Genomic DNA, 11,427 nt, shown 5'->3' with positions numbered 1-11,427 from the left:
TGATTATAGATTTACGCTTCAAGTTCCTTTGCTTTTTTAATAGCAGGAGTGCATGTGTTGAAAGAGCACATGTTGTAATCGAATGGAATCCTCTATGCCTGTTATGCACTTGTCAAAGTAATGCCCCACCTCCCTCCTACCGGGGATAAGTGGGGATTAGTTGGGGATTAGACTTGAATTTGCTCCCCTACCTAGGGGACTTAGACAGATCACTTAGAGATCACCTGATGCATACATTGGGTCAAAGGTCAATTAAAGATCACACGATATCTGCCCACACTCTTCCTTCCAACACGTATACAGTGACAGCAAAATTTAATCCTGAAGCAATCTCTGCCTCGACTTCACTAGCTCTATAGGAGTAAGCTTATAGCTGTCAATGTAAAAACATATTTATATAGTGATTCTGTACTTGTTATCTTCTCGCTACAGTGAAACCATGAAGAAATAGCTATAGTGTGATACAATGCCGGTCTAATCCCCACATAACCCCCATGTTGCACCAGGGGATTAGACCAAATAAACATGCCCAAAGGTAGGGGTATTAGATCATGTGATTGGTCTAATCCCCACCTATCCCCGGTAGGGGGGGGATGGGGCAGTGCATTATTTGTCATACTTCAACTTCGGGTCATAATAATTATATGGGGGGGACTCACAGGCACTAGCCGTAGCCATAGTGATACGGTATAATCATTGATCCTCTGGGAGAGTCTGCCACAATAAGGACTGAGCAAGAAGAGAAACCCAGGGAAGAGAAAAAATATTCCACCAACATAGGCCACAAGGAGGAGGACCAGAGCAAAGGCAACACCCTTTACCCTCTGGAACAACATCATGGCATGACAGTGACTCAACTAGCCTCGACCTCGTTCAATTCACAGAATGAGAAGATGCTAGCGCTAGCGCTGCATACCGTATAGCGCGAAATTTTCGAGGGGCTTAATTTTCGCGGATTTCGTGGGTTAGAATTCTACACGAAAATTAGGTCCACAAAAAGTGTTCTTTAATTAGAATTACCTGCTATCATGCAAAGATTTAAAGGCGTGGCTTCCGGTAAGCAGCCATTCCGCGAACATTGTGCAACGAAATGGTTTTTAGAGGCCAATCCACGAAATATAAGTGCCTCGAAAATTTCGCGCTATACGGTATACTATGCTTTAATAGTTGGATCTCCCTATTCGGGTTGAAGGTCGATCAGGGACGGTCAAGCCACGCCCAACTACTGCACTATACAATGTACTGTGGTCAAAGGAAGGGAAATCCCCCAACTTTGAATTTGCCAGCTAGCTAGCTAGCTATATTTGTTTGGTCTATAAAAGAGGATGCTCTTACATGGTATGTATGTAGTAGAACTAAACAGTTAAGATTATTAGGGCCTGTGAGCTCAAGTAGGTAGTCAAATTCATAAAGTTAGATTATTAAACTGGAATGTTCTCGTTGATACAGGCCCCATCCACATAATTAGTAGCCAATGATGGTGCTTGTGACAAACGAAAATAAAGAATCAGACAAACCAAGTAGTGTTAACTTCAAGAACGTTCGAAGTCTTTATCAAACAAGAGCTCGAAAGTACACCTTCACACTTGTTACCTTGGCTACAATTTAGTATCGTGATCAGCAATGACGGAAAATTTGAACGCTAGTAAAGCCGTCAAACCAGATACGTCAGATTACAGTGGTGAGTTTGATATACTATAGACTGAATGAGGTATAGGTAGACAATAATTAATAATAATCTAGTTCCATTTGTACGTACATACATGTGTGTTCAAATAATTATCGGTCGGCTATAGATAATAATTATATCTATATATCGATAATCATAATAATTCATGCACTTTTGATAGTGAATATAAAGTAATTAGTTTCAATTGCCATGGGGAAGGGGTAGTTTGCTAGATATATTATACATGTACATTGTGCATGCACTTACTGTACATTTATTTTATTCTTAGCTCAAAATTAGCCTCGGTGTGCATGCGCAGCGGGGTATACGGTAGTGTGCATGTGTGTGTGTGTATTCCTGATGTAACTGCTCTACCGTTGCATTGCATGCAGGTGCAAGTGATACATGCATGTAGCTTCTATAATTATAGGCTTTTTCTTGGATTCTAATTCGTTAGTTCTCGAGTTATGGCTAGTTTTGGAGGCCATTGCGGTCTCTTTAGTCTCGGTTTAGACTCTTGCGTAGCAAAATCTATACTTTGTAGTTGTCTCTGCATGCAGTAGAGCACAGCTACCGTATAGCAGGTTATTCTCGTATGGTGGAAATTTTCGTATTTTTCGTATTGTAGAGTGTCATACGGAAATTATTCTATACAAAAAGGATACCCTTGATAGAGGGTTCTTCAAAACAGACCAAGGTGGCAGGAAGAGGTACCTGGAAAGCTATAGATCTCATCAGTGGGCTTAATCCTTCAATATGAGATCTGTTGGCTTATGATTCATGACATTCTCAATTTTGTATGAAGAAATTGCAGAACAGCAAAACACCAAGATATTCAAGCCTTTCTCGATGCATGTATCCGGCTACTCAGCTCAGATGTTACTTGGGATTCGCACAACCACGCCTTCTGCAAGGGGTCTATGCGTTATATTTACAATGATAAAAAGATAAAAGAGTTGCAAAAGTTTCAGCAGCCAGCATCAATTAGTGCATCATTGCTGCACATACCGTATACTTAGTCTACTACATGTTACTTTTAGCATCCTAATAGCAACAATCACAGTCGATAATTTCCTACTCATTCCCTGCATGCAAATTATTCAATTCCACCGAGGTATTAGTCTCCTTCACAAGGCCTCAACAAGGAGGCCTGCTAGCGCATGCGCAAAATTATTGGACAATTTCCCCGTAAAGTTTCCCATTAAACAGAAATTTTACCAGAAAAAAATATCCTGAATACAGACAAAGAATACAAATTCTAAAGTCATACGCAGATCTATAATTATAGCTAGCTAGCTAGAGACAGATCTGTACGTCAGCTATTTCTTTCTGATAGAGTCTGTACATGTACACTTTCACCAAGGTTAGTATAGCAGATGGGCGTGGCCTGTCCATATAGGCTATTGTCAGCCTTCACTCCGTTCCGACAATTGTCATCCACACTGTTGCAGGCTGTGAGTCTTTTGTTAACATAGCAGGATATTAGAAATGCTATCAGATATATAGGCTAGAAACCGAACTTCTATCTACTTTCTTCAATCCACTTCCGTTTGTTGTGACGTCATTGTTTTACTGAGCATTATACAATGTTATCCAATTCCCCAGTTTCTTGGGAATAGGTAGCGCATGCGCAAACAGTCGATACCAGGCCCATCTTCAGTGCGGAATCGAGGCTACCGAGGTATCAGCACCCGTGGTGATTTATTATATTGATTTATTATGTTTTATTATATTATTATGTTTGATGAAAGGATGTACATGTACGTGTACCTATAGTCAGACTAGAAACCACTACCCATGAAAAGGACTTGCCAGCTGAGCTGCAAATTTACAATACAATATAAACTGCGTGGGCGGTGACAAACAATTGTAACATCTCTCAGTGACCAATCAGATTGCATGACAAGCATGATAATCGATGATGTGCTATTAGTGACTGGAGAGTGTACAGCCGTATCACATCCGATCTAGCATGTTGTCACAGCGTGCAATTACCTGTCAAGCTAATTACTCACAAGTGGATTTAAAACCACTGCATCTTGACTTTAGTTTCCCGTCAGGAAATTTTGATGAAAACGAGCTGTCTATTACCATTATGAATAAACAATACTCTCACAAATAAACTGCAGTCAGCATTAGCAATTAAGAAGGCCCATTTTTGACATTACGTAATGCATAATATAAATTCATGAGGTGATCAAGCTACTGAGCATGAGGGAGCTGGACGGGAGTTCAAAACTAATGTCAAAGTTGCAGTGGCCTAATGCAATTTCCAATTATCTGCGAGTACAAATTTTTGCGATTTTATTCAAAATAGCAGAAAGAAAATAATTATGTCACTATTATTTATGCTAGGGGAATCCCCAGGGTATTTCAGCATAAAAGATGCACTTCAAACACTGTTGCTATATTTCACTGTTTCTGTATCATGTTTGCATCAGTGTCTGTTCAAGAGAGCCATGGACCGGAGGAATCTAATTCGAAATTCGTGGTTGGTGCTAGCGTCCTCATCCCTTCTCCTCACACCAGGCCAACGATCTCACCTGGAAACTATGGATACATCCACGTAGTCACCTCAAACGTCAGGAGAGAATCAACTCCAGGAGAAAACAAAGGTAAATCATTGTATGGTCAGGAAAAACTGGCATTCACTGCTGTCGTTCCATTACTGCAGGTTCAACTTCAAATTCGTCGAAAGCCTCACCCAATCTTCAGACAAATCAGAACGTTATAGCTAGTAGTAATGTAGGTAGTGACGTAAAAACTTTATGTAAACATCATAGTTCACCAGATTCAAGCAATAGAAAACACTCCAGCAACTCAAGGAATAGGAGCTCAACCAGAAGCCACGATGTATCTTCTGAAGGAAAACACAATATTCCAGAGCCTCAACCAATGAGGGTGTCAAGCGATTCCCATAAATATTTCAAGCAACAGCTCGTGCTCCCTCGCACTCACGATTCTTCCTCAACAAGAGATACTACATTAGTCCATCCAGATGACATTCCTGAACCAACTTACTCCGTAGCACACTCCCAAAATGTACCTACTAACACCTCTCTTTCACAATATTCCAACACATTCGATGTTACTAATCTTCATCATCCAACTCAAGCACAGAATGTAGAACGTCAGCCACGATCACAGAGTTCACACCAGCCACAGTCGTTACAGCAAGCTTCTCACTCCACCACCTCCATCACCACCCCTCTTCCTCCCCCTCGCCCACTGATTTACAGCGAAAGTGATCCAGATTATCAAGCAGTGAAGAGCGCAGCTGAATGCCTCCACGCTCACGATTACACCAAGATGGCTAATATTCTTGAACGGGCACCAAATAATTCAATTCCAGTATTGTTTGGCAAAGGATTGGCCTATTATAAGCTAACCAAATACTCTGCAGCTAATCGAGCTTTCGAGCAAATGCTCCATGAGTCGGAAAATGACCCTGAGCTGTTAGGAAATGTGTACTTGGCTCACTACTACATCGGTGAGATCGATCTAGGTCATGGTCGCTATGAGCAAGCTTCTCGTCATTTTGAGCAAGCTGCAGATGCTTTTTGCCCTCTCACCCTAGCCAAGAGATATCGAATCATTGCTCCAAGTCTAGCCATCCTCTACTCGAAAAAAGGCTCTGCACTAAACCACTCTCATAAAGTTATGGCTGCTGTCAAGTCGTACAAGAAAGCTATTGAATTAGGCATCACTGCTAAAGACAAGCTGGCAGCGTGTACTAGCCTGGGAAATCTTTACCAGAGTTTGGGAGATAACCAGAATGCTATGAAGCAGTATGAAGAAACCATCCAATCGGCTGAAGAGCTAAATGATTTTGTGTACCTCGGCTGGGCCCATGGAAACATGGGCAATGCTTACCTGGGTCTTAATCAGAAAGACAAGGCCTTGTTCCACTTGGAGAAGAGTCTTGAGTTAACCATTAACAACGAACCTTCACCACAAGCCATTGGCCGTGCCTACAATAATCTAGGTGAGGTTGCATATACATGTATGTCAGTATCAGGTGTTTGACAGTATCATGTGTCAGCAGTCAGGTGTTAACTAGGTGTGCATAATGGTTTAATTTTGCCCACATATGCAGTGCTAACACTTATGGTTTGCAAGTTAGCAGCAGTGTCACCATGATGACACTCTTGTCAGCAGATTCTTTCTTTTATGGTTTTGTCAGCAGATATGGTTGCAATTAATAATAGCAACTCTGCATGTGATATGTCTGCAAATGAGAGTAAAATGGATAATACAATGAATAATTTACCCCTTATTTTTTATTGTGCTAAGCCAGAAAAGAGTATATGTCACCATTACGTACATGTAGGTATGTATTTTGATATGGATCATCCCACACAGGTACTGCTCATCAATCTCTGGGTGATGTTACGAAGGCAGAGGAATATTATGACCTCGCTTTGAGCCAAGCCATCTATGGAAGAGACGTAGGTGGACAGGCCCGAGCTTATGGAAATATCGGCAACCTGCTCATGATTCAAAAGAAGTTCGAATCGGCCATTCTCCACTACACTGAAGCCATGACCATCAGCAAAGACCGTGCTACAAAGTCAACTGCTTTCCATAACAGAGGCTGTGCAAGCTACGAAAAAGCCGAATCCGACAACAAAAAGTTTTTTGACCGACTGCAAAGTCAGTCAGAGGGTACACCTCACAATGGTTTGGCCCTGGTTACGTACAAAGGTCCGAATGTTAATCGCTTGCCCCAAGCCCCCTCCCACCTTCCCTCGTCTATCAATGATCTTTACGAGCAGGGGCGGAATGATTTGTTGAAGGTGGTTGAGCATCACGAGGAGACGATTCAAACCATCAAAGGCTCTACCCAGGGACTGACACTGTCTGTATCGCTGTCGGAGACCAACTCAAGAAGTTTCCATAGATTGCAGGACTGCCTGTACAACCTGGGAGAGTGGGGCAAAGCATTGGAGTGTGCTGAGCAAAGCCGAGCCCGATCACTGGGTAACCGTTAAACATTGACCGAAATGTCAACCGTACTTAAATTGCGTAATTTCTAGTGTTGTGTGCACTCCCTTGCAACGGAAGTGTATGCTTTGGAATGTGTTTTCTCAGTGCATGGGTGTGTTATTTAATATACATTCTGCATTTTTCTGATCTACCTACCCACTGATACATTACATGCACATAATATTATTATACAGTATTATGTTCTGTAGTCATAGCACCACTTTTCTCTTCCAGGCGAGCTGATGCTGGAGAGAAAGGGTCGCTCACTGGACCTCCCCCTCACTTCTCCACTCAACACCCAACAGATTAACCAGATAATCGATCGCGTTGGCACCACGGTGGTCTACATCTCTTATACTGGCTCCAGGCTACTCATTTGGGTCTTCTCCCCTGTACATGGTCACATGACCACCAACATGCTGCAGGTGACCCTCTCTGACGACCAATTCGAAGGTAAATCATTGGATTATTATCTCCGCTATTCACTCTCTGAGATACTCATTGAGAGCAACATGGAGATGTACTCTGTGTCAACATACGAGGAGACATCACCGTTGACGATGCTGTTTGATCTACTGGGCAAGCCACTTCTCGATGTTTTGGAGTCAGTTCATTCACAAACCAACTCACCAGAGCCAAAAGATATCATCTTGATTCCAGACAGCTATACCAACCTTATGCCTGTGCTAGCTTTCTTGGACCACGCCAACCAGAAGTTCCTCGGTGACAAGTATCGATTCCGCTACATGCCCTCACTACTCACACTGGGAATTCTCTGGCAGCTGCCGGAAGTAGTTGTTGAAGTTCTGCTAGAGAGTCGAAGCTTCTGTATCGTAGGTAACCCGACTATCCCCACTTTTAATTACCAAGGAGACACATGGAGCCTGGGTAAACTTCCTCATGCCACGAAGGAAGCAGAATGGGTGGCTCACATTCTCAAGTGTAACCCCACCCTCCACGACCAAGCCACAAAGATGCTTGTTCTATCGATGATGAATACTGCTAAAGTCGTCCATCTTGCTACCCATGGAAGTGCCGTCACTGGGTTCTTAGCGTTTGCTGGCCGAGGCTCAAGTCGGAGTAAGGAGGTTGTAGACGACAAGAAGGTGTTGCTGTACCCAGATGAGGTGGAGAAGCTGAGTATCTCACCGGCACTCGTCGTTCTGTCCAGCTGTGACTCGGGAAGGGGTGTGGTCAAGGCTGACGGCATCCAGGGAATGGCTAGAGCATTTATATTAGCAGGTATGGTAATATGGTAAAGCAAATGTTATGTATTTGTGGTCCTTCTATTCACTTTCTACATGTACAAGGGGTAATCTGTGGTTTTACCCTCCGAGTTTGTGTATGTGTGCTTTTCTTTTTATCGTAAGGATACATGTACCTATGCTAATTTTGTAGTTACCAGATGGAACATAATACCATGTATGCTTATGTTATGAATCACTGTATGTATCATATGACTCTGACGTTTCTCGTTTGGGTATAATTAGTTTGCAAATACAGCAGTGCATGTTAGACAAACACAGTGTCGTATCACATGTTCGATGTTGGTTCCCATATTCAGTAGAGTAACTATATATAGGATGTACTGTATCAATCATTCCAAGCAAGAATGGTGTTATCCCACGTTAACAGTATGTCTTTAATTGTACCTGTATAGTCTAAACTTGTTTTGTCTGAATACTGGTACACTGTATATAGCCAATGCAGACATATACAATAATTATATACACCACTTTAACTGTCTATACACTCAACACAATAGCCTATTCTCTAACTTCTAACTTTGGCTAAAATCCTAGTGTGAATACAAAGTATTCATATAACCTCCCATCACCACCACCACCACCATTTCAGGTGCCCAGTCTGTGCTGACGTCCCTGTGGAGGGTCCCCGATGAGTCAGCCTCTACCTTCATGCAGTTCTTCTACCAATATCTCATGGACGGCTTTAAATCGTCCAGTGCTCTGCAGAAAGCTATCTTGAGTGTTCGAGCGTTCTCAAAGTACTCGCGATACATTCACTGGTCAGGGTATCAGCTCACAGGACGAGAGGTGTGTCTGGTCGCTAAGAAAACAGCTGCTGACTTGGAGATACGAGAGAAGGTGGGAGTTACTGCTGTGTTCCCACGGTTGAATGTCATCAAGAAATTGGAGGCTGCTTTTATGAAGGAGCCACGCACACCTACAGATGTACAGGTGAGTGGGCCTACTTGGTTGTTGATATATGTAATGTACATATGCCGTATTGAAACTATGTGTATGTAACAACATAACTTTTATTACCGTGTGTTCTGTAATGGATACATGCTGGTACTCTCATGCTTGTTGTGATACAGCATATGTTTGTTGTGTGGTAACCAGTACTGTAACATAATATCCATAGCAAAATGTGTGTACATGTAAGTCATGTACGCATACAAGACGTTTTGGCTAAGTCATGCATACAAGTTATGACTGACTACGGGGAATTAGTTGAGTGATGACTTCTTTCCGAGCAGCCCTATCATGTGCACTTCCTTAATGTTTGAAGTAGCATACACTGAGCTATGTGTGGAGCATATCTCCATTTCTGTTCTTCCTGCTAATATCCCCCAGGAAATCCAGGACAAAGTTGTATGCCCAATTATAGACTATTAGGCTGCAATTAGGTTGATACCCCTATTGTGGTAATAATTTTATTGCTGTACACAGTAATAAAGCTCATTACTAATGTTGTTGTCAGCTGTGAGTCAAAGTTCGATCACTACCTGGTACAAAGTTTATACCCTGAGCTGTCATAATTATTGTTATAGTACATATTTTTATTGATCCCCACAGCTGATTCACGGAGTGCATGGACTGAAACCCTCTGAACCGGTCATTGACTTCATCACTAAGTATCACATTCACTTCTCGGGCGGAGTGTTTTGGGTCAACGGGTCATCACCTGAGTTCATCAGAGCAGCTGAGCTCCTCATACAGAAGGTCAGCATAAATTATTAACCCGAAGCCGCACCGGGGCAATTCAGAATATAGTAGTCGGTCAGTCTGTCTGTCTGTTGTTCTGTGTATTCTAGGTCTGCTTACCTGGATACGATAGCGCTGTGTTTGTACCTGAACACAACAAGGTAGTTGTTACAGAAAATTTTGTTGTCGAATATAAGTGAGCAAAGGCTAAGAAGCTAAGAATTTGAATCTGCACATTGGCCTAGATGTACACGCGGCTTTGGTTCGAGGCTGTAGACTACACCAAATTAATGGGTTTGCACTTTAGTGCTCTAGTTGTTGATATTTTGATATTTTACCCAGTCATGCAATTCCCCAGATGTGTTTGTGCTGCGTTGTTGTTACCAAGTGCTGATAGATCACATGAATATCTTTGGCAGTCTCTGTGATGTAATATTGTTGCCAATGTTTATAATGTTGTGTACACAAAACAGATCATTACCACCCCCCCCCCACACACACACAGGCCCTAGCGATAAGCTCCTCCCCGCTCATGGAGCCGACCCTGGTGGTTCTGGACAACCTCTTCAGTCTACCAGAACCTGGTTCCCTACTGACACTACTACGATCAAACCACACACACATCATCACACTCAGCCACACCCTCTCACCTCCTGAGAACCTCCAAAGAGAATTCGACCTGCAGCTGATTCGAGGACTCAACGTGATTGCTCTGAAACCGTTGTCTCGGTTACACTCGACACAGAGAATGGTGCACTCTGTTGCTCTAGAGCACGATTTCGTACCGCACACAGGGGAGCAAGAAATATTGGCAAAGATTGCCGATAACGTAGGTGGTTCACCCCCTGTGGTGGACATTAGCTCCGCCCTACTCAAGCGATGCATACAAGAGTGTGAGGCTGGCAGGGGAGAAGAGGAAGATTTTCTGCAAGAATTTGAAGGAAGAGTTTTCAAAAAAGACACAAATTCTCTCACACAAAAAAACGATCAGTCGATCACTGAATTCACCTCTAACCTGATTGAAGGTTTCAAGCTCACTCAGAGTGAACAGCTGTTACTGACTTCCCTGGCCATGTTTGGGCCCGTTCCAGTGCCAAAATCAGTGGTTGAGAAGGCACAGTCTTTCGTGATGATGGCCAAACCCAGTACTGAAAATCCCGGCAGTCTCATGCCCATTTCCAACTTGTTGTCTGCGAAGCTGCTCCTGGTTTACCCATCTCCAGTGATCGCTGCACCTAGCAACAACTCTACCACAAGAACAGCTGCCCCTCGTCTTACCAACAGAAGAGGGAGCACAGATTCGGCACAACTCGACGAAGAAGCCGACTACTTCTACGTGCCACAACTAGTGAAGGATTCATTATGGGAGAGCATGAGGCCATTGGATCAAGAAATTGCTATTACAACGTCGTATAAATGCTTGGAGCAATTAGATTTCAGTAATAATTCAGGAGATCTAAACGTGCTTTTTGGAGGTGGACTTACACGTATGCTGATTGAACTACTCGAATCTAAAGGAAGAAACGTTGAGGATAAAATTCTTCTAAGCTTGAGTTGCTATCAGGAACTAGTAAAACTATATGTAAATTTTAGAATCGGAAACTATGGCAGCATTTAACTTTGATATTAGGGTTTGTTTTGAGCAAACTTTAATGTATTTATCACAGGACCATTGGATCCTAACTTTGTGTACCTTTAACCTTAACCACCAGCTAATTTTTATTTTGAACTGTGTTGTAGTTCTGTTGACTCTGCATTAACTTATTATTTTGTTCCTATTATCCATACATTGCAAATGCACACACGTGGTCATAAAAAATTGAA

The 11,427-nt window shown here is 42.5% G+C and overlaps 1 protein-coding gene across 1 annotated transcript; it reads left to right on the top strand.

Moving 5' to 3' along the window:
- The first annotated feature begins 1,351 nt into the window (after positions 1 to 1,351).
- Positions 1,352 to 11,390, top strand: LOC135348367 (uncharacterized). Its single transcript, XM_064546550.1, has 8 exons — positions 1,352 to 1,681; positions 4,111 to 4,284; positions 4,344 to 5,654; positions 6,032 to 6,649; positions 6,890 to 7,897; positions 8,513 to 8,853; positions 9,475 to 9,621; positions 10,109 to 11,390. The coding sequence occupies exons 1-8, from the start codon at positions 1,624 to 1,626 to the stop codon at positions 11,219 to 11,221; spliced, it is 4,770 nt and encodes a 1,589-aa protein (XP_064402620.1). The 5' UTR covers positions 1,352 to 1,623; the 3' UTR covers positions 11,222 to 11,390.
- Positions 11,391 to 11,427: the final 37 nt, after the last annotated feature.

The sequence above is a fragment of the Halichondria panicea genome, chromosome 15 (genome assembly GCF_963675165.1).
Source record: "Halichondria panicea chromosome 15, odHalPani1.1, whole genome shotgun sequence".
NCBI classification, from domain to species: domain Eukaryota; kingdom Metazoa; phylum Porifera; class Demospongiae; order Suberitida; family Halichondriidae; genus Halichondria; species Halichondria panicea.
This window is presented reverse-complemented; position numbering and strand designations above follow the sequence as displayed.

Coding starts and splice junctions, on each gene's coding strand:
- LOC135348367 (XM_064546550.1), top strand. CDS start 1,624: ATGACGGAAAATTTGAACGCTAGTAAAGCCGTCAAACCAGATACGTCA. Junction 4,285..4,343: donor AACTCCAGGAGAAAACAAAG/GTAAATCATTGT, acceptor CCATTACTGCAG/GTTCAACTTCAAATTCGTCG. Junction 8,854..9,474: donor GCACACCTACAGATGTACAG/GTGAGTGGGCCT, acceptor TGATCCCCACAG/CTGATTCACGGAGTGCATGG.